Source organism: Sminthopsis crassicaudata, chromosome 3, assembly GCF_048593235.1.
Source record: "Sminthopsis crassicaudata isolate SCR6 chromosome 3, ASM4859323v1, whole genome shotgun sequence".
In the NCBI taxonomy this organism is placed as follows: Eukaryota; Metazoa; Chordata; class Mammalia; order Dasyuromorphia; family Dasyuridae; genus Sminthopsis; species Sminthopsis crassicaudata.
Window position 1 is genome coordinate 336,286,620 of NC_133619.1, and position 23,410 is coordinate 336,310,029.

The 23,410-nt window shown below is 36.4% G+C and overlaps 2 protein-coding genes across 4 annotated transcripts in view; one reads left to right on the forward strand and one right to left on the reverse strand.

Moving 5' to 3' along the window:
• The window catches only part of LOC141561646 (uncharacterized), a 612,565-nt gene that overhangs the window by 38,188 nt on the left and 550,967 nt on the right, over positions 1-23,410 (forward strand). The gene's annotated exons all lie outside the window — the stretch shown is intronic.
• The window catches only part of TM4SF19 (transmembrane 4 L six family member 19), a 36,090-nt gene that overhangs the window by 11,283 nt on the left and 1,397 nt on the right, over positions 1-23,410 (reverse strand). For 2 of the 3 annotated variants that reach the window (XM_074301549.1, XM_074301547.1), the window contains exons 1-2: positions 1,807-3,091; positions 635-712 (exon numbers count right to left, since the gene is read on the reverse strand). In XM_074301549.1, the coding sequence (XP_074157650.1) occupies positions 635-712; positions 1,807-1,989 (261 nt within the window). In that variant the 5' untranslated portion in view covers positions 1,990-3,091. Of the gene's footprint in view, positions 1-634; positions 713-1,806; positions 3,092-23,410 lie in introns of those variants that run through there. The other variant, XM_074301548.1, reaches the window with a different exon arrangement.

Genomic DNA, 23,410 nt, shown 5'->3' on the forward strand with positions numbered 1-23,410 from the left:
TAAAGATCATCCTGCTCTTCCCAGACTAAGGATCTCTATTTTCATAACCTTGTAGCTCTGTTTCTTTGACCTCTAAAGACACTTTTTCTGGGAAGATGATGTTTCTCCAAACTCACAAAACAGAGGTTTGATCCTATTAGATTTCTTCTATAAAACAAACAATTTTTGCAAATCTAAACAAATATGAAAACCAAATAAATAATTTTACATCTTGCAAAAGCTTGTGAGAAATAATAATACTTTATCAATTGATATCTCTGTTTACTTGTTATATAATTTGTTGTTGTTGTTGTTGAGGAAATAGGGGTTAAGTGACTTTCTTAGGGCCACATAGCTAGTAAGTGACTGAGGTCAGTTTTGACTGGATCCTAAATTCCCTTCTACTTCAGACATTTAATGAAATAAAGTAATCTCAAGGTTTTTATCTTCACTATAGATGGAGATAAAAATCTATCACATAGACATGTATTTAATATAATTTTACATATGTATATAATATACATATATATATATATATACACAACAGCTGTATTATATATCTTTCTAATTCAAGAAATATACCAAACTAAGCAATGAATTAAAATAAAAAGATATAAGAATCACAACATTCTTACTTACTTACACAACTACTTACACTTTTGCAGTGTCCACTGTTACTGAAGCAGCCCCGCCGCCAACCTGTCAGTGTGATGAGAACAGATGCAAACAGTACCTATGGGGAAAAAAGTAAAATGTGATAATGTAGGAGAACCAGGTGGTCCTGAGGATCCTACCTTCATGCTCAGTAAGCCAGCCATATACCCTGAATATATAGGATTATCCTGTATTTCAGTATTTTATTCAATGTCTTTTTTTTGGTAGGGGGAGGGAAGGTAGAAGGGGGACAGAGAGAGGGAGAGTTGAGGTGATTGGGATTAAATGACTTGCCCAAAATTGCACAACTAGTAAATGTCTAAGGCTGGATTTGAATTTAGGTCCCAGTGACTGCAAGCCCGCTGCTCTATCCACTGTGCCATCTAGCTGCTCAATCTTTTTTTAAGTTTATTTTTATTACACACTACTTTATAAATCATGTTGGGAGAGAAAAATCAAAGCAAAAAAGAAAAATCATGGGAGAGATTAAAACAACAACAAAAAAAAAAACAGAAAAAAGAAGTGAACACAGCATGTGTTGATTTACATTCAGTCTCCTTAGTTCTTTTTCTGAATGCAGATGGCATTTTCTATCCAAAGTCTATTGGGATTACTTTGGATGACTGAATCACTGAGAAGATTCAAGTCTTTCATAGTAGATCATTTCACATTCTTGCTGTTACTATGACAATGTATTCCTAGTTCTGCTTGTTTCATTCAGCATCAATTCATGTAAATCTTTCCAGGCCTTTCTAAATTCAGCATATTCATTTTTTATAGAATAGTAATATTCCATTATCTTCATGTGTCACAGCTAGTTCAGCCATTCCCCAGTTGATGGGAATCCACTTATTTTCCAATTCTTTGCTACCACAAAAAGCAGTTGCTCTATCTTATTCAGTTTCAGACCATCAGAACACAATGCATTTAAAGACTGCCAGGCTGTGCTGATAAGAGTTAGTTCACAGTCCTCACCCCAGTCAGAATTTTCCCTTTATTTTCCAAACTACAGTTTAACCCCTGGGTCCCAAAGATTCTTCTCTCCCCAGGCTTCCTACTGGAAGCCATCTTAGGTTGGATCTTTAGGAAAAAATCTCTCTCTGATCTAATTGCAAATCCACTATGAGGAAGAGCAGAAAAGGGGACCAGTAATGAAGAAAAAGATGTTCTTACTATCAGGCCAGATCCCCAGAGGCCCGTGCCCCTCAGAGCATGCTTGCCTATTAGGCCCTTTTTCAGATAAGTCACTTCCCAGCCAGGAAAGAGCAGAGCAAGGTTGGCACCAGCTGCCAGATGGGCTGAGATGCCCAGGCTGACTCCCAAGATGCAGGAACAAAATCGAAAGCGTGCCATCATGAGCTGGGCAAGGGATATTGCCTAAAAAGCAGAAAAAGAGGAGGCGTCATTATAGTTCATTTTCAATCAACCTTTTACCCTCTTGTCTCTGACCAACGATTTTTCCTCTGTGTCACTAAAGATAATCACAGAAAGCAAGTACAAATATCAAAGACAACAACATTTACAAAGATGTGCCATCATCTCATCATTCTCCAATGTAACCCTAGAGAGGCTAAAGCCCCTAAGTAAGCCTGAGAAACAGCTATCCCTGGAATTCTTCTCTAAGCTCTGGTTACTGAGGAATAGGGGATATTGAGATAACTTCTTGAAATTGAGAGTCTGGAAGATCCTGACACTCTCAATTGAAGCTGACTGGCAGCAGGATCTTGTACAGCTAAGAAGATGACCACAAAGAGAAGGATGAGTCCAAACACTGGCTCCTCAAGCTAAAAAACACAAATTTTGAGGTCATAGTTTTGAGAATGCAGAACTGGAGAAAAACGAAAAGTGCCTACTTAATAATCCCACAGAATGCCTGATAAGTGTTTCCACAAACTCCCAAAAGATAACAATAGTTTATTGCTACTTATTCTTTTTTTGCTATTTATTCTTTAAGTTTTATTTTGTTTTACCGTGAATATTTGCTAGTGAGTATTTTGTGTTGAGCATTTCTTTTGTGTACAGGAGATAATTAGTTATACAGATCTATAGGTTACATTGGGTTTCTTTCTATTTCCTCCTTTTCTGGGAAGATCTTAGATCTAACAGTGAAACCTAAACTTTAAGAATTTTCTCCAGTTTTACATGAACTGATGTTGAAAGAAACAAGCAGAATCAGGAATACATTGTATACCATAACAGCAAGAATGTGTGATGACCAACTGTGAAACAGTTGGTTCTTCTCAGTGGTTCAGCGATACGAGGCAATCCTAGTAAACTTTAGGCAGAAAAAGCCATCTACACCCAGAAAAGGAACTAAGAAGACTGAATGTAAATCTACATATGCTATATTCACTTCTTTTTTCTGCTTTTTTTCTTTTCCATGGTTTCGCTTTTGCTCTTATTTTTCTCTCCCACCATGATTCATAAAGCAATGTGTGTAAAAATAAAATTAAAAAAAAAAAAACCTTTCCTCAGAACTCTGGTGTAGGATCATAAAGAGTACTTTATAGATGTCAGGTTTGATCTCAATCAATGAAAGCCTTTTTTGGGGGGAAAAAGAAAAAGGAAAGCACTCAGCCTTCCAAATCCCAGAAGATGTCATTGTTAAGATTGTTTTGTACCAAAATCCACAACTTCTACTCATTAAGTTTTTCTTTCCTACTTGTATTTCAAGTGCTTTGCATTCATTAATTGTTAAATGTTTTGGAGGGGTTTATCCATTCATTTCATTTCTCCTAATTTTATCTACTTGCTATCTCCTATGACAGTCCTCCAGAGCTTAAAATGAGTAATCTATCCCCACCAAGTCTTCTTTTTTCCTGGCTAAAAGCCCTTGTTCCTATTTGTGACTTCTGGGCATTTTCCTTTGCACCATCCCCAGTTTGTCAATGTGCTTTCTTAACAGGTGGCTACTAGTTCAAAATATTATTGCATATTACTGGATATATCCTTCCTTAAAATGTAGCATTCAGAGTGTAATGTCATATATTCTATCAGACCTGGTTGTCATATAGTTAGTTTTGCTGAAGTAGTTTTGATTATTTTTCTTTCTTTAAATCTTTGTTACAGGAGACAGGTCATTCTGAATGAACATGATATTCCATATACAATCAAAGAGAGAAGTTCATCAAGACTTTCAAATCTTAGTAGTTATCCATTCAATTCAATAAACATTTTCTCCAATATATTGTACCCAGTGCAGTGCACTAAAATGGGATATTCAAATAAATACGATGTAGAACTTCCCCTCACAAAGCTCACAGTAAAATAGGGAGAACAAGACATATAGTAGACATTCAAGGAAATCTGTTCCTGTGCTATATCTGTTTCTGAATATCAGAGAAATCTGGCAGACTAAGGAGAATAGAGACATGGTCAGAAGCATCTACATCCATATGCCTCTTTTCAGAGAACTATGTGAAGAGTAAAACCATCCTCACCACATGGTGATACTCAAATGCAGCTTAAGTGCCAATATCTATTTCAGAAGAAAATCTATAAAAAACTTGAGCAGGTCTTCCGAAACAAACTAATTAGCTTCCAGACCGTACCATGAAGTTGGCTGGTTAGTCTCTTGGGCGAGTACAGTGTTATCTATATTTCCTATTCCCTATGGACAATATGGATCCAATAGAGTTGGACCCAAAGTAGAATAGGAAAAAGATGGCAGATTGGATTGTATTTGGGAAATTAAGAAGTACTTTCAAGGATTCCAAGATGATTTCCAGGACAATGAACCCATCTTTTTAAACTCAGATATTGCCATGGCAATACTGCCTTGATGGTGAATCTTAAGCTATTTTATACAATCTCAAAATTTCTTTGCCCCCAGATGACTTTCCTGTAATATAAGCAGACACTGGCTCAACTATAGCTATTTGAGGTTGATATTTGGCAGTTTTCCCAGGGGTGGAAAATGAAATATTCTAGACCAAAGTTGGGATGAAATATTTATTTGCCCTAAGTTTAAAATTCATATCCTCTGTGTTATTGCCCTTTCCCACTCCACTCTGCACTTAGATCCTCCATTGAAACACATGAATCTTGCTTGATCCTAAAACAAATACAGCTATAGTCTGTGGAGAATAAAATATTCTGGCTTAAAAATGTGTGCATGTATTTTTAAATTTTTGTTTGTTTTTTTTTTCTTTCTCATGGTTTTTGCTTTTTATTCTAATTTTTCTTTCTCAACATGACTCATATAGAAATATGTAAAAAATGAATGTATAACCTAATTTTTAAAAACATATGTATTATGTTGTTTGGTTGTTTTTCAGGATTCTTTGTAATCTCATTAGAAATTTTCTTGGCAAAGTTACTAGTTTGCCATTTCCTTCTCCAACTCATTTTACAAATGAAGAAACTGAGGCAAGTAAAGTTAATGGTTTATGCAGGGTCACTCATTAACTAGTGTCTGAAGTCAAACACTATGCACTATAATGCTATCTAGCTGCCCTATGAATATGTCATGTAAAAAAAAAGGATCCTTGTATACAACTTTCTCCTATGTTCTAAGCCCACCCCACAATGTGTTGTGTCAAATCCAGGCCCAGCACTCTCTGCACTATGTAACTGGCTGGCTAGGCCATCTATAAATAGAAAAGAATAGGAATATTCCTTAAGGTATGAATTAAGGACAACAGTAAGAGGGAAGAAGGAAGCATAGAAACAGCCAGTGCTAGTGTAGTTTATTCCCCTCCACCTACATTTGGCAATCTCATTTAGACCTTTGTCTTTTCACCTGGTTCAAAGCCTTGTTTATTTTGGCCAAAGAATGTGGCAAAATTTCTTTCCTTTCTTTCTTTCTTTCTTTCTTTCTTTCTTTCTTTCTTTCTTTCTTTCTTTCTTTCTTTCTTTCTTTCTTTCTTTCTTTCTTTCTTTCTTTCTTTCTTTCTTTCTTTCTTTCTTTCTTTCTTTCTTTCTTTCTTTCTTTCTTTCTTCCTTTCTTTCTTCCTTTCTTCCTTCCTTCCTTCCTTTCTTCCTTCCTTCCTTCCTTCCTTCCTTCCTTCCTTCCTTCCTTCCTTCCTTCCTTCCTTCCTTCCTTCCTTCTTTCTTTCTTTCTTTCTTTCTTTCTTTCTTTCTTTCTTTCTTTCTTTCTTTCTTTCTTTCTTTCTTTCTTTCTTTCTTTCTTTCTTTCTTTCTTTCTTTCTTTCTTTCTTTCTTTCTTTCTTTTCTTTCTTTCTTTCTCTTTCTTTCTTTCCTTTTTGTTTTGTTTTTGTTTTTTATTATTATTAATTTTATAATTATAAAATTTTTTTTGACAGTACATATGCATGAGTAATTTTTTTATAACATTATCCCTTGTATTCATTTTTCCAAATTTTCCCCTCCCTCCCTCTACTCCCTCCCCTAGATGACAGGCACTCCCATACATATTAAATGTCTTACAGTATAACCTAGATACAATATATGTGTATAAATCCAATTTTTTTGTTGCACATTAAGAATTGGATTCTGAAGGTATAAGTAATCTGGGTAGAAAGACAGTAGTGCTAACATTTTACATTCAATTCCCACCCTTCTTTGGGTGTAGTTGTTTCTGTCCATCATTGATCAACTGGAAGTGAGTTGGATCTTCTTTATGGGAAGATATCCATTTCCATCAGAATATATCTTCATACAGTATTGTTGATGAAGTGTATAGTGATCTTCTGGTTCTGCTAATTTCATTCAGCATCAGTCCATGTAAGTCTCTCCAAACCTCTCTGTATTCGTCCTGCTGGTCATTTCTTACGGAGCAATAATATTCCATAACCTTCATATACCATAATTTATCCAACCATTCTCCAATTGATGGACATACATTCATCTTCCAGTTTCTAGTCATCACAAAAAGGGCTGCCACAAACATTTTGGCACATACAGGTCCCTTTCCCTTCTTTAGTATCTCTTTGGGATATAAGCCCAGTAGTAGCACTGCTGGATCAAAGGGTATGCACAGTTTGATAACTTTTTGAGCATAGTTCCAATTTGCTCTCCAGAATGGTTGGATTCTTTCACAACTCCACCAACAATGCATTAGTGTCCCAGTTTTCCCACATCCCCTCCAACATTCATCATTATTTGTTCCTGTCATCTTAGCCAATCTGACGGGTGTGTAGTGGTATCTCAGAATTGTCTTAATGGCAAAATTTCTAAAGCAAACAAACAGGTACAGTATATTCGTTGGAAAAAGTTATAAGATTCTGAGAGAACAGGATAAAGGTAAAATTCTGAGAAAACAAATATATGACATTTTGGATAGAGTTTTATGAGTAGAGTCATAAGATCAGCACATCATTCCATCCAAGGGATTATTAATTATTTTTTTTTAAGGCAAGCAGAGTTAAGTGACTAGAGTCCCATAGCTAGTAAGTGTCTGAGGCTGGATTTGAACTCACATCCTCCTGATCTATTTACTGAGTCACCTAGTTGCCCCTGAGACTATTAAATCTAAAACATTTTAAGCTCTGAGTTTGAGAGGATCAGGAAGGGGGAGTAAAGAAGTCAGGTTTGTTTCAGGAGAATGAGTCAGTACAACACCTATTTATCTAATGCTTACTGTATGCAGAAGCCTATTTGTGCTAGACAGTGATGAAGATAAAAGAAATAGAAGGTATAGATAAGGTGGTCTTTGCCTTCTTAAAGTTTATACTCTTAAAAGGACAAGAACTTTGTTGTTGATTAGATGTTTTCATCTTTGTGACCTCTTTTTAGGAGTTTAGAGTTTTCTTAGCAGAGATACTAGAGTGATTCACCATTTCCTTCTCCAGCTTCTTTTACAGATGAGGAAACTGAGGCAGACAGGGTAAAGCGACCAGTCCAGGATCACACAGCTAATAAGTGTCTAAGACCAGATTTGAATTTAGGAAGATGAATTTTCCTTACTCTATGCCCAGTGTTCTGTGCACTATGGCTCCACCTAGCTACTGCTAATTAGGAGAAATCAAAACATTCTAGATTTCCTTTAGACATAAAGGAAATATCAAAGGCCTACTGAGGGCCAAAGGCCAATCATGAGTGTGGACAATACTGCTCCCAAGTTAGGTACATGAACCATGGCTAATTAACATTCAGAGAAGTCAATGGTCCAGCTCAAGCATGTGCTTCTGACCAATTAGTAATCAAACTTTCAAGAATAAGTGAATATCCTCCAGCAGCCTCATTGATAAAGATGGATGTCAGAAATGGAGTTTTTTTTAAAAAATGTATAAGCAGGAGCAATTCATCCCTTATATCCAAATTGCTTCTGCAGATTTATCTTGTGGTCCTCATATGGATGCTGATCTTTGTATCATCACGGAGAAGGCTGGTATAGAACCAGAAGAAACTCTAGAGTTTCAGAAGAGTGTGTGCCCTTTATATTAAAATACCTGAAGGAACCATTGGCAGATTCAGTATTCCCTTGGTTCACATCCCCCTAGAAATCTGGCCCGCTGTAACTTATCCCAATGGAACATAGGTGAGTTGTGTTTCAGGTTTTGCTTTCACCTTTTTGGTGTCATGGGGATAATATTTACCACATAATTATTAATTTAGAGAGCATTAACTGCTACCTGTTGGGAAAGGAGCATGAGTGCCTGGTCATCTCTCCAGCCCTGGAAATTCACTTTTTGAGCCCAGAGGAGAGGAGAATATGAGCAAAGACAAGAAGGCCAAGAAAGCACATGCTTTAGGGCTTTTTTGTATATATTTGTTTGCTCATTATCTTCCCCAATTAGACTGTAAGCTCTTTGAGTGCAGGGGCTGTCTTTTGCCTCTTTTTGTATCCCCAGCACTTAGCATAGTGGCTGGCATTATGCTTAATAAATGTTTCTGGGGGGAAAAAAAGATATGGTATTCCAGAGCTTGCACATGTATAGATGCTTAATAAATTTTGACTGAATAGCGGGAGTATTGAATGAAAGAAGGCTGGGGAGGTAGGGGATGCCACATTGTGAGCACTCTGGAGTTTCAAAAAACCTCAAGAAAGCATTGCCAATTATAGTCATTTAAGATCTAGAGACAGGTAGATGGTGCAGTGCATAGAGTCACAAAAGACTCCTGAGTTCAAATCCAGCTTCAGACACTTACTAGCTCTATGACCCTGGGTAAATTATTTCATCCTGTCTGCCTCAGTTTCCTCATCTGCAAAATGAGCTGTAGAAGGAAATAGCAAACCACCCCAATATCTCTTTCAATAAAACCCCCAGTGGGATCACCAAGAGTCAGTCATGACTAAAATGACAAAGATAAAAGCAAACTACTCTAGCTATGATTCTAGTCTTATATTTCTGTATTGGCTATAACATGTCTGTAACTGGCTCTAACCCAATTTTGACAGATAGTTTCTAGGGGAATTTTTCAATTTTTTTAAAAAGAATATGATTGTGCCTAGATAAACATGCACTCTTAACTAAGAGGAATCCAGACTTCCCTTATCAGTACTGCTGGAGAACATAAAATTCATTGTAAGATGCTGTTTTGTAAAATCTGAACATTTTTAAGATCATGAAATTTGGGGCTGTAAGGGTTCTTGCAGATAACCTAATCTAATAATTTCATTTTATAGAGTAGTAAACTGAGGCCCAGAAAGGAAATATGATTGTCTAAAGTTAGACATGGTTAAGATAAGCAGTAAAGCTAAGGTTGTCTTAGGGACTCCAAATGCACATCATCAAACTGCTTCTAATCTGTGGATTGGTTTAACCTGTATTTTGATTCTAGAGAATTTTAATCATTCTTTTACTAGGGAAAAGTTTGGAAGAGGCTATTTTTCAGATAATCACCTATCAATATGATTTTTGTAGTTTTAATAACTGTGACCTTTATCATTTGAGGGTAAGTTTTCCAGGAAACTGATTCATTAAAGCTAATGAACAAATGTCAAAATATAAAATTAACTATTTAAGTGGATGCCCATAAGTTGGGGAATGATTGAATAAGTGATAGTATAGGAATGTAATGGAATATTATTATTCTATAAGAAACAATCAGCAGGATGGTTTCAGAGAGGCCTGGAGAGACTTCCATGAATTGATGCTAAGCAAAATGAGCAGGACCAAGAGAACATTGTATACAGCAACAAGATTATGTGATGACCAACTGTGATGAGCATGCTCTTTTCAACAATGAGGTGATTCAGGCCAATTCCAACAGACTTGTGATGGAGAAAGTCATCTGCATCCAGAGAGAGAATTATGGGGACTGAATGTGGATCACAACATAATGTTTTCACTTTTTTTGTTGTAGTTTGCTTGCTTGTTTGTTTTTCTCTCTCATTTTTTCCTTTTTGATCTGATTTTTATTGTGTACCATGATAAAAGCGGAAACATGTTTAGAAAAAAATTGAAGAAATTGTTCTTTTAATCAAGGAAAATAATACTGATTTTAGATTCAAGGGAATGCACAAAGTAAAAATAGGAAAATCATAAAGCAATCATAAAGGCTGTCTCTCTAATCAATCTTTATCTTTTAAAATGTTTTATCTATGTATTTATTTTTATATTACTGTCAATTTTGAAAATGCCTACCTTTATACCAAGGAACAATGGAAAAAGCCCTGGACCTGGAGCCAGGAAAATTTGAGTTCAAATCTGACTTCAGGTATTTATTTGCGGAGGCATATGATCTTGATTAAATCACTTAACTTCCATATTCCTCAGTTTCTTCAACTATAAAATGGGAATAATAACAGCACCTACTTTGCAAGGTTATTATAAGTACCAAATGAAAGCCCTGAGCACAGTGCCTGACACATAGTAGACACTATATATATGCATATATAGTTAATTTTAAAGTTTCCTCTTTTTAGTAGTCATTGAGTTTAGACAGTGGCTTCTTCAATATCATACTGTTTGCTGTGCAAAAATTTAATATTTTTGATGATACAGATTTGTAATGAATTTTGTTTTTCTTAATGAATTGAACAGGGTGAGGTGAAGGAAAAAGAATTTGGAACTAAAGTAACATGAAATTGAATAAAAAAATTTTAAGATTTTGAAAAATAAACTGAGGGTATAAAATATTTTGGGTCAGGAAATGTATTATGTCATAAGGATAAGAATTGTTATACAGTGATAATGACGACATGACTCAGTAGACATCACTACTGGGTATTTACCCCAAGAAAGAGTCAAAGATAGAAACAAAGTTCATTATATAACAAAATGTTCTTCACTTTCTGTGAAGAACTTTCTGTGATTAGAAATAAAATGAGTGGGGACTGAACAAACCATGGTTTAATTATGTGAATATGAATGTGATAGAATAATATTGTGCAATAAGAGTACATACACATATATAGTGTCTACTATGTGTCAGGCACTGTGCTCAGGGCTTTCATTTGGTCCTTATAATAACCTTGCAAAGTAGGTGCTGATTATTCCCATTTTACAGTTGAAGAAACTGAGGAATATGGAAGTTAAGTGATTTAATCAAGATCATATGCCTCCGCAAATAAATACTTGAAGTCAGATTTGAACTCAAATTTTCCTGCCTCCAGGTCCAGGGCTTTTTCCATTGTTCCTTGGTATAAAAGTAGGCATTTTCAAAATTGACAGTAATATAAAAATAAATACATAGATAAAATATTTTAAAAGATAAAGATTGATTAGAGACAGATTGCTTTATGATTTTCCTGTTTTTACTTTGTGCATTCCCTTGAATCTAAAATCAGTATTATTTTCCTTGATTAAAAGAACACTTTCTTCAATTTTTTTCAATTAAATTTTTCCCCCTTTCAATGTTCCACTCCACTGTGTGAGGGGAAAAAAAGAGGGATAGAAAATAGATTTCTAACAATTAAAAAAATTAAATTAAAAATAAAAATCTTGTTCACCTACAGAGATCACCATGTTCCAGAGAACTTTCTTCAAAAAATGCACCTTTGTCAGGAAACTACAAATGTCTGAGAGGGGAAGGGGAGAAGGACAAGGTGTTACTGTGATGTTGCTGTAGGAGAAATTAAATACTTTTTGATATCAGTGCCAGCTAAGCTGTAACAATAGACCCAGTAACTGTTGATCAATTCAAAGGCTTCAGAGAGGGCTTTTTTGCAGGAAAGATTCCAGTGAGCTTGGAATCAGGGAAATGACTGCTATAAATAATGGTTCTAAATCCCAAGAGAACAAAATTTTATTTTTTTTTGCCTAGTTATTTATTTTAAAAATATATGCAAATGTAGTTTTCAACATTCACCCTTGCAAAACCTTATTTGTCACTAGTTCTCTGATGTGATAAAGATTAAAATGCAAATTGATGGTGAAACCATTACTTATCTCCTTAGAGTTAACATACTTAGGGGACAGATTTAGGCATATATTTTTGAATATCTTTTTCCCCACATAGTGGAGTGGGACATTGAAAGGAAAGAAGCAAGAAATTGTACTTTGCAGTTAAAAAAATAATATTGATTCTAGATTTTAATACTGATTCTAGAAGTTACAAAGTGAAAACAGGAAAACCATGAAACAAGAATACCTTCTAGTTGGCTCTCTAACCAATCTTTATCTTTTAAGATGTTTTATGTATGCATTTATTTTTATATTACTATCATTTTTGTAAATACCTACTTTCGTTCCAGAAAAAACAAAGTTAAAAAAAAAAAAGAAAGAAAGAAAACTAGGTTGACCAGCAAAGATTGTCATGGTAAAGAAGCCTGGGGAGCTGTCCTGTAGAAAGGAAGGAAATAAACACTTATTAAGCAACTACTGGATGTTCAATAAAACATTATCTCCTTCTCCAAGTCATTTTACAGGTGAAGAAACTGAGGCAGACAGGATTAAGTGACTTGCCCAGGGTCACATAGGTAGCAAATGGTGGAGACAAAATTTGAACTCAGTTCTTTACTTCAGCCCAGAGGACTTCCATCTACCATGTAACCTAGCCATCAGAACAATTTGGGTATAACTTGTGTGTGATTTCAGCACTGAATTTTGTTGTGTGCACTTAGCCTTCATAGTATGTTATCCAGATAGTTTACATTTACATAGAATTTAGGATTTATGAAGCTTTTTATCATAGGATATCAAATCATTAAGATAATTAGGGAAAAGACTGCCTAAAATCACCATGTTTAGAAGCAAGGGAATTGTTAGGAAGGAGTAATTATTGTGTCTAGTTTAGATATGGCAAAGATATCAACTCTTTCAGGCTGGTTAGGGGCTTGAAACCAAAAAGCCTAAGGGATAAGACCAAGAGATTTTAAAGGAGGGAAAGGGACCCACATGTGCAAAAATGTTTGTGGCAGCCTTTTTAATAGGCTGAGGATCACAGCATAGTATTTTAATTTTTGTTGTTATTGTTATTTGCTTGTTTTTTTTTTCTTTCTCATATTTTCCCTTTTGGAATGATTTTGATCTGACTTTTTTTTTTTTAGATGAGAAATATTTTTTATTAAAGCTTTTTATTTATAAAACATATGCATGGGTAATTTTTCAACATTGACCCTTGCAAAACTTTGTGTTCTAAGTTTTCCCCTCCTTCCCTCCCACCCCTTCTCCTGCCATCTAGGCAGGTAATCCAATACATATTAAATATGTTAAAATATATGTTAAATCCAATATATGTGTTTATATATATACATTTATACAATTATCTTGCTGCACAAGGAAAATCGGATCAAGAAGGGAAAAAACTGAGAAAACAAAATGCAAGCAAACAACAACAAAAAAAAAAGAGTGAAAATGCTACATTGTGATCCTCACTCGGTTCCCATAGTCCTCTCTCTGTGGAGATGGCTTTCTTCATCACAAGATCATTGGAACTGATCTGAATCATCTCATTGTTGGAAAGAGCCACATCCATCAGAATTGATCATTGTATAACCTTGCTGTTGCTGTGTATAAAGACCTCATGGTTCTACTCATTTCACTTAACGTCAGTTCATGTTAAGTCTCCCGAGGCCTCTCTAAAATCATGCTGCTGTTGATCTAATTTTTCTTGTGCAGCATGATAAATGTGTAAATATGTTTAGAAAAATTGCTTTAAACTATCTAGTGGAGAGGGAGTGGAAAACTTGGAACACTTTGCAAGGGTGAATGTTTAAAACTATCTTTGCATGTATTTTGAAAAATAAAAAGCTATTATTTTTAAAATTACCTTATATGCCTATACTTTTAAAGTATTTTTAAAATAAATGTTTTGTATTTTGCCAAAGACTATTCTGTACCTCTAAATATAATCATGGGCTTTAGGAGTTTTTATTTTGTTTTTAATATAATCCATGTTACATATTTTTCCAATTTTGAATCAATACTGATGAAAATCCAATTTGGTTAGAATAAGTAATTTTGGTTTATATGTTGTTGTTGTTGGGTTTTTTTTAACTATCATTGCATTTAAAACATTTCACATCAATAAAAAAAAAAAGTTTAATAGCCCCAATAAGACTGGTCTTGAGTAAAGTTGTGTCCTAAATGCCCATACATCCTTCTTTTTATATTTTTTTTCAGTCCAACCATTTATTAAATATGATCAAGGCATTGTGGTAATCGTTGGGTATATTGAGATAGAAACAAACAGACCTTGTTCTTATTCTCTGTGGGGAGATATGACATGTAACTAGGCAAATATATACACAATGAATAATGAATGAGTGAATAAATGAAAAAGCATTAATTAATTAATACATTATATGCAAAGCATATGCTATTCACTGGGAATGCAAATATCATGTCAGACAGTCCCTGCTCTCCAGGAGTCCACATTCTAATAGAGAAGACAATTCATAAAAGAGATTTCAGTGGAAAGTCAGATTGACAAGTCCCATAATCCTCAGGGTACAGTAGCAAAATAGATATTAATGACTCTTTTTGAAAAAATGTCTTTTCAATAATAATTCAGGCCAATTCCAATGATCTTGTAATGAAGAGAGCCATCTGCACCCAGATAGAGAACTGTGGGGACTGAAGGTGGATCAGATCATAGTGTTTGAACCTTTTTGTTGTTGTTGTTTGCTTGCTTGTTTTTTTCTCTCATTTTTTCCCTTTTTGATCTGATTTTTCTTGTGCAACTTGATAAAATGTAGAAATATGTTTAGATGAATTGCATATGTTTAACCTATATTGGATTACTTGCTGTCTAGTAGAGGGGAAAGGGAAGGAGGAAGGATGGGAGAAAAATATGGAACACAAAGTTTTCTAAAGATGAATATTGAAAACTATTTTTGGATGTATTTTGAAAAATAAAAAGCTATTATTAAAAAGATAAAAAATAAAAAGTATCATTTCCCCTAATTAAAATTGTATTATATTCTGATGCAAGGAATTGCCAAGTCAAATATTCCAGAGATGATGGCTGGAGAAGGACAAGGATGGAAGCAGGATCCATTCTTTGGCTGCTACTGTTATTCCTAAGGCTTTTTGGGTTCAGGGTCCTCCATTTAGAACTGGCTAAGGTCTAAGGCTCAGGGGCCAAGGCTCTCTCCATCAGCGTCTTCAGGGAGGTGGTAGGGGTGGTTTGCCTTGCCTGACACACTGAAGGAGTGCATTTTAAGCATAGGAGACAGCACATGAAAAGGTGGAAGATAGATTGCTTAGTACAAGAAAAGGGAAGCAGTTTGGAACATAGAATTAATGAAAGGAAATCATAAAAAATAAGCCTGAAAATGTAGACTGGATCCAAGTTGTGAGGTTTTTAAATACCAAACCAAGGAGTTTGCATGTTATTCTAAAGGCAATATTGAAGGTTGATTTTAATTTTCATATTTATCTTTGGAGGGGGAACGACATGCTCCATACTTTAGTAAGATTGTTTTGTCCGTTAATCATAATAATAGTGTCTACCTTTCAGTATTGTGGTTTACAATTAAATAAACCTTGTCTGCAGGCTGCAACTGTTGTGCCACAGTTCCCTTTTATTGTCCTGACTCAGTTTCCCTGAATTGCTCTACCTCAGTTTCTTGAATTGTTCTGCCTTAATTTCTCTGGTTGCAACCCCCCTCCTGATCATTAGGACTGATATAATTTAGGGCTAGTTACTCTAAGGTTATAAATTGTAAATGTTTTTAAACTCAAGATAAGGGGGAGTTCAGACTTCCTGGCTCTTAACTCCTACTAAATCTTCAGAATGTCCGGTGCCTCCCCCCACCCTATCAGAACTGGATTGATGGTCTGTTCCCGCTCTCAGTGCTCTGACTGCCCCCTGCCTCTGTTTATCCTGGTAGCTTGGAGCCATGTGTATACATATTTCATGGGAGACACACATTAGCTGCTGGATACTTGGAGACAATAGTTTCATTCAGCCCTGGGACCAAACCATGGATCCTTTTGGTCCCAGAAAATCTCTCCCTTTCAAATCAAATATTAAAAATTCTCTAATGTCTATCTTGCCTCAGTTTTTCCGGCTTTGCACAACAAATGAAAAGTACCCTGAAAACCTTGAAGTCCTATTTAAATGTTAGCAATGATGATAGGTTTGTGAGGGAATATTGCTGCAGGATGCTCTCAGGAAGAAAAAAAAAAGACAAAAAAACTTGGAAAGTCCTCTATGAACTCAAACAAAGTGAAATGTACCATGTACAAAATAATAGCAATGTCCTGGGGTGACCAACTGTAAATGACTTTGCTGTTCTCAGTAGTACAATCATCCACAACTACTCTGAAGGACTTTTTTTTTTTTTTAATAAAGCTTTTTATTTTCAAAATACGTGCAAAGATAGTTTTCAACATTCACTCTTGCAAAACCTTTTGTTCCAAATTTTTCCTCCCTCCCTTCCCCCCCAGATAGCAAATCAGATCAAAAAGGAAAAAAAATGAGGAAACAAAAGCAAGCAAACAACAAGAGAGGTGAAAATCCTATGTTGTGATCCACACTCAGTTCCCCAAATCCTCTATCTGGGTGCAGAGGGCTCTCTTCATCATAAGACCATTGAATTTAGTCTGAATCATCTTGCTGTTAAAAAAGAGCCAAGTCGTTCAAAGTTAATAATAACAATCTTGTTGCTGTGTGCAGTGTTCTCTTGGTTCTGATGCGAGCATAGTCCCCTTTAAGATTCCTTGTTCTACAACTTCCTTTGGGACTGACCTTTGATTTACAAGATCTGTATCTGAGCCAGTTTGGGCTTGTATCCAGTCCCCACCGGATCTGAGCTGGCTTGGGTTTTTAGCCCCCGTTCTAATGATCTGCTCAGATAACCCAACCCCAACTATCTGCTCAAGTTTTCCCAAAACAGTTTCTTCCTTATCTGAAAAGCTCACCAAAAATCTGGCCTTCCAGAAATCAACCTGAGCTGCCCATATGCTTCTTCAAGCAGATAAAAACAGCAAAGGTAGAATCATCTTTTGTCAGAGAGTTGAAAGATGCCAGCCAAGATGCTTTGCATTAGAGACTCTCTGTCCCACTGCTTTCTGCGGATATCTTCCTCTATCTAATTAATGCCTTTTACTAACCAGACTTTAACCTTGCTTCCAAACCTTGCAATAAATCTTGTTTTTACCCATCTAGGTTTTCGAACCTGTAAATTCATTTACAGGGGACTCTTGCAGCCACTAGATCTGATTTAACTTTGTATTCTTGCGCCAAATCCTAAGGGGTTGCAGGGGAGCTCCATTTGATTCCCTGTACCCCAGTCCTGTCACTAGACCTCACTTAATCCTATTGAGGTATATACCTCATTATTAGGTATTTACCTCAATTATTTGGTTCCCTGTTACCTCATGAGTTTCTACTCACTTCACTTAGCATCAGTTCATGTAGGTCTCTCCAGGCCTCTCTAAATTGGCAAGGGAGTAGAGAAACTCTCTAAAAATCCTTGAAGGAAAAAGTCTCCTTGAATTCTGGCCTCTGGCCTCAGGACAAACAGCATCATTCTGTTATCTAGATGGGGCTAGCTGAATCTGAAGTTGGAGATTCTAAACCCATTGAATTGGAGAAATATGTATTCAACTCTAAAACTTTCTATTCAATTCCTGCTCAAGCTGAAACCCAGCATCAGAAGCAGGCCTCGGTTTATCACCAAAGGCTTCTATTATAAAAAGAGCCAACTTTAAACTCACTCCTCCGAGAGGACCTAACATGCCATCATTCTTGGCATAGTAGCAAACTCTGCCTGCTGGAATATTCTCTTTCTGCATTACCTCTCTTTATCTCCCTCACCTATTTCCCTAATGAGACTTTATACCTCTTTGTCAGGATCTCTCTACTAGAAACTTTACTTCTCTGTCAGACCTTGCCACTAAGGAATTCAGCCTTTCTATTCATGCCTGGCAAAGGCTGACTGATTTTATTTTATTTTATTTTATTTTTTGCACAGGATGATGAATATGTAAATATGTTTAGAAGAATTGCACATGTTTAATCTATATCAGATTGCTTGATATGCTGGGGAGAGGGAGAGGAAGGAAATTTGGAACACAAAGTTTTGCAAAGGTGAATATTTTTCACTATTCATCTTTGCATGTATTTGGTAAAATAAAATAGTATTTAAAAAATCTGTTTGGATTTCTATAGATCTGACAGTTATATTCAGAGATGATCATGGGAGCTGATGAGATCACTGACAGAAAATAGAGAAGGGTCCAGCACAAGTCTGGAGGTTAGTAATCAGGACACCTATGATAATCCAGCAAATAGGCTGAGAAGGCGCTGGCAGACTGGTAGGAGATGTCTGTATCTCTAAAACTGATACTGATACTCCCTCTAAAACTGAGGGAGAAGAAAGTATCCAGGAGTAGAGGGTCAAATGCTACAGGGAAGGCAAAAAAGGTGAGAAATGGCCTGGGATGGTGGGACACACTGTAATTCCTGCTCCTGGAAGTTGGGAATCTTGAGTGCTGCAGTTAGCTTAAGTACCCTTTGTGCTGAGGGAGAAGTGGCCACCAGAATGTCTGTTGTTTAGGCATTTTTTCAGTTGCATCTGACTCTTCATGACCCCTTTTCTGTGGGTTCCAGCATTTCTGCTGGGTCACTTCCACTTGTATCTGCTAGTCTTGTTAGTCTCTGATGGCCATTACTGGGCACGCTATCTTTTTTTTTTTTTTTTTTTTTTCCCCCTGAGGCTGGGGTTAAGTGACTTGCCCAGGGTCACACAACTAGGAAGTGTTGTGTCTGAGAGCAGATTTGAACTTGGGTCCTCCTGAATTCAAGGCTGGTGCTCTATCCACGGAGCCACCTAGCTGCCCCCACTGGGCACACTATCTTGATGGGCATCATTCCCTACTCCTATCTCCTAGGCTTATTTTTTCAGGGTTACCTCAGGCTTCTTGACTTCAGTCTAGTAGAATCTAGGTTACTGGGGCTAGACACTCAGCCAGATAAGAGATAAGATAGGCTCTCGGCTTTTTGGGTCAGTCTTCACTTTTAGTAAACCAGAACTAGGCGGTGAGCCCCTAGGGTAAAGATTAGATCTTTTCCCTTCAGACACCTTCTGTTGCAGATGTCTAATTAGGGGTTGGATACTCTTAGAGATTCTTAAAACCCTCTTCAGTGAAGCTGACAATGAATGAGCCAGAATAAAAGGTGGATTTAAGAGGCTGCAGGTGCCTTGTCTTTCAGATTACTTTCAATCTACTCAAGCTATACCTAGAATGACCCCCACTAAAAAACCTACCAGGTTTTACATTGGCTTGGGATGGTGGGATTATAAACTCCCGAAAGGCAGAAACTAGAAAATGTCTTTTGCCTCTTTTTGTACCCTTTGTACTTAGAATAGTACCTGAAACATAGAAGGCACTTATTAAATGTTTATTGATTGATTTTTTAAAAATTATTTACAGGTTGGAGCAGTCCCTTCTACTGTTGGCCCCCACAGGGTATGTACAATTTGAGGGAAGGGGAAAGGGGTAAGAAATATAGCACGACTTATCAATTTCCAACAATACTCTGACTGCCCATGTTTCCTTGTACTGGATGCCAGAATTTTTCTAAATTTGTCTGGTCACTCACTATTTCCCAGGAAAATGTTAAAGACATGTGACAAATTCTTTTTTTTTTTTTTCCCAGTTCTCCTTTTTTCAGTATTCCATTAAATTGGTATTTATTTGATGTGTTGACCAATTGACAAGTTCCAGTTGGTTCCTAGCAGGGCAGCTTCTACTCCTGCTCAGAGATTGTTGTTTGCCCTTCATTTTGGAAAGGGACCATGATATCTTGGGGTGTATAGGCTAGGGACCAAGCCATATAATCCAAATTACTCCAGCTGTCATTGACTGACCAACAATAGGTTCTAGGTCAAGTCCATTTGGTCCCTAATTGACTCAGAGTAACTGAAATAGCAATTATTTCTGTTTTGGCCAGAAACACAAAAGGTCTTACCCTCCTAGATTGATTTTTTTTTTTTTTTTGTTTATAGGTAAAAGAAACTATTCTCTGCCTCATTTCTTACCTAGCCTTAATCACTAATCAGTATTACCTCAGTCAAACTGAGATCTGTTAAAGACCTTAGCTTAAAAAGGCTAAACTGCACCTCACTACACTCAGGGCCACCTCCATCATCTTGATCTCTATCTGGCCACTGGACCCAGGTGGCTCGGGAGGGAAAAGTGAGGCAGGTGACCTTGCACAGACCTCCTCCCTTAAATCCAATTCACTTGTATATCAGGTCATTACCTCCCTCCTGTCATGGGCCTCTTCAAGAACAAAGGACAGGGGAGCAGCTTGGTGGCGTAGTGGATAGAGCACCAACCCTGAATTCAGGAGGACCCGAGTTCAACTCTGGTCTCAGACACTTAGCACTTCCTAGCTGTGTGACCCTGGGCAAGTCACTTAACCCCAGCCTCAAAAAAAAAAAAAAAAAAAGAGAACAAAGGACAAACAATTTATCAGCTATTCTCCAGGGAATAGAAAGAGGAGAAAACAACAAAGGCTGACCAACCTTATTTCAATCAACAAGCATTTATTAAGCACCTACTATATGCCAGGCACTGTGCTAAGTGATGGGGATACAAAGAAAGGCAAAATATATTATTTGCCCTTGGAGAGTTCACCTTTTAATGAAGGAGACCACATTTGAAAAAAAGTAGATTCATGTCAGATATATACAATGTAAATGGAAGGTACAGTAGTAGCAATGTCTGGGAAAAACCTACTATGTAAAGTGGATTTGAGCTGATATATGAACAAAATCTAGAAAGCCAAGAGGAATTGTCTTAGATCATTATATTGCTGAGAATAGATGTCATTCACTGCAGATCATTGTACACTATTTTAGCTACTTTTTTTTTTTAATTAAAGCTTTTTATTTTCAAAACATATGCATGGATAAGCTTTCAACATTAACCCTTACAAAACCTTGTGTTCCAGTTTTTCCTTCCCTTCCCCCTCCCCTAAATGGCAAGTAATCCAATATATGGTAGAAATCTATTTAGCTACCTTTTAAATGGATGTTCCATGATTTCACATGTACAATTTTATAAGGACCTCAATAACTGGATGAAGTTGGCAGACTGGAATTGATGAGATCCCTGGGACAGGTTGGAAAGGCAGTTTAGATCAGTTTAGCCTCAAGGTCCCACCCTCTGTGGAGATCTGGGTATCCCCATCTTGCTATGTCTGGTCATAAACCCGAGTTATGTCAAAGCCCTGAAGTTAAATTTCCCAGATAAATATGTCTAAGGCTCACACCATCTTTGATGAATCCCTCTTGGGGTTATAACCCACCATGGCCCTCCGCCTCATAGTCTCTCTCTCAACCTTCCACCATATCTTATGGTGTTTTTCTTTTAAAACTAACTAACTTTTAGGTTGCTAAATCTCTTTTGTTATTTAGCCTTCCAACTAAGGGCATACTCCAATTTCATGGGGTATTCCTGGAAAATTGTGAATTTCCACTAGAAAACTTTTCCAAAAATTATCAAAAACTCCTTTCCTTACTAACTATATGCTCTGTCAACTCTAATTCATATTTACCATTCCTGTTGTTTATTACATTTCTTCATTTTGTCTGTAACCTCTTCTCCTAAATGAATCTACTTTTGTCAAAGAGAATAGCCATTGTGAATCCTTGACATAACCAAACCCCAACATTTGGTGCCTACAACAGTCTCATCATTTGGTGATTAGAAATTGCTTTCCTAGACCATATCATTTGGTCTACTAAAATCACATTATAAATAATATCATATTGCTTGCCTTCTCAATATGTGGGGGAGTGTGGAAGGGAATTTGGATCTCAAGAATTTAAAATAAAGAAAAAAGGAATGCTATAAATAAATAATTTGATAAAACCTTACAATTGATGTGTTCCTTTTCAGGTGGGTGTCAGATGTCCATTATTAAGATTTAAGAAGGTTCTTAGACTTGCTAGCAACACATTTAAATATGGGTCTGAGGTAGGTGGGGGATCCTATAGCTAGATTCATAGATTTTGTGTTGAATTTCCATTTCAGAGACTATTGGCTGATCTTATCTTCAAATTCTGGAATGGTGGAGTCTGGAATCAACAACCTTCAAGGACTGACCAGAATTGTCCTTTTAAGATCCAGAGCTCACTTAAAAGTATAATATTTTACCTTTTTTTAAAAATTGGAAAGCCTTTATTTTTCTCTCCCTCTCACCACTCTTCATAGTTAATTGGTTAAACTGTTAAATTTCCCATTTAGAAGAAAAAGAAAAACAAACATCATCAATCAAAACATTTCCATGTTGTCCATGTCCAAAATCATGTCTTGTTCTATATCTTGAATTCATCACCTCTGTCAGGAGATAGATCCCATATGTTATACCTAATTTTTTTTTTCAGAAGACTAATTGTTCAAAACTTAACAGCAAAATGTCTTAGCAGGGAACTAAAATTTTATGAACATAGGCAAATTTCTAAAATATAGAGATAATTGACTCAAATTTATAAGAATATAAGCCATCCTCCAAATGACAAATGATCAAAAGATATGAACAATTTTCAGATAAGGAAATTATAACCATTTCTAGTCATATGAAAAAATTCTCTAAATCACTATTGATTAGGGAAATGCAAATTAAGACAACTGAGGAACCACCACACACCTCTCAGTTTGGCTAAAATGACAGAAAAGATAATGATGAATATTGGAAGGGATGTGGGAAAACAAGGATACCAATATATTGTTGGTGGACTATGAATGGAACAAACCATTTTGGAGAGCAATTTGAAACTATGCCCCAAAAGTTATCAACTTGTGTCTCTATTAGGCCTGTATCCCAAAGAGATCTTAAAGCAGGGAAAGGGACCCACATGTGCAAAAATGTTTATAGAAGCCCTTTTATAAAGATAAAGGAGACCTTCCAAAACTTGAATGTAGCCCCTTCACAGTCAGGTAGAGCAGGGCTTCTTAAACTTTTTTTCATTCACAACCCCTTTTTGCCTAAGAAATTTTTAAATGACCCCAGGCATATATAAAATAGGTATGCAAATCAAACATGTGCTGAAAATAAATAGTGATTTTGTCATCCCCACATTCAATTACAAGACCCCATATGGAGTTGCAAACCACAGTTTAAGAAGCTGGGAAGTGCAGGATAGATGAATGAGATCTGAATTTACCCTGTGGTTTTAGTGTCCCTCTTATCTTCCCCACTTGACTTAACTTGAGGAACTCTGACAAGAAACAAAGTTTATGAATTTCTCCTCCTTTCTTGCCTTGCCTATACACTGACAGAAGGAGTAATATTTGGTTGCTACTACCTCTCATTCTCCCACTCTATAGGGAAAAGAAAAAAGGGGGAAGGGGAGACAAAGGAAAAAGAAGGGAAAGGAGGAAAAGGGGAAAGAGTGAGAAAAAGGGAAAAGAAGGAAAAGGAGGAAAAAGGGGGGAAAGGAGGGAAGGAAAAAATGGGAGAAAGAGTGGGGGAAGGGGAAAACGGAAAAAAAGAAAGGAAAAAAGGAAAAGGAAAAAAAAGAAAG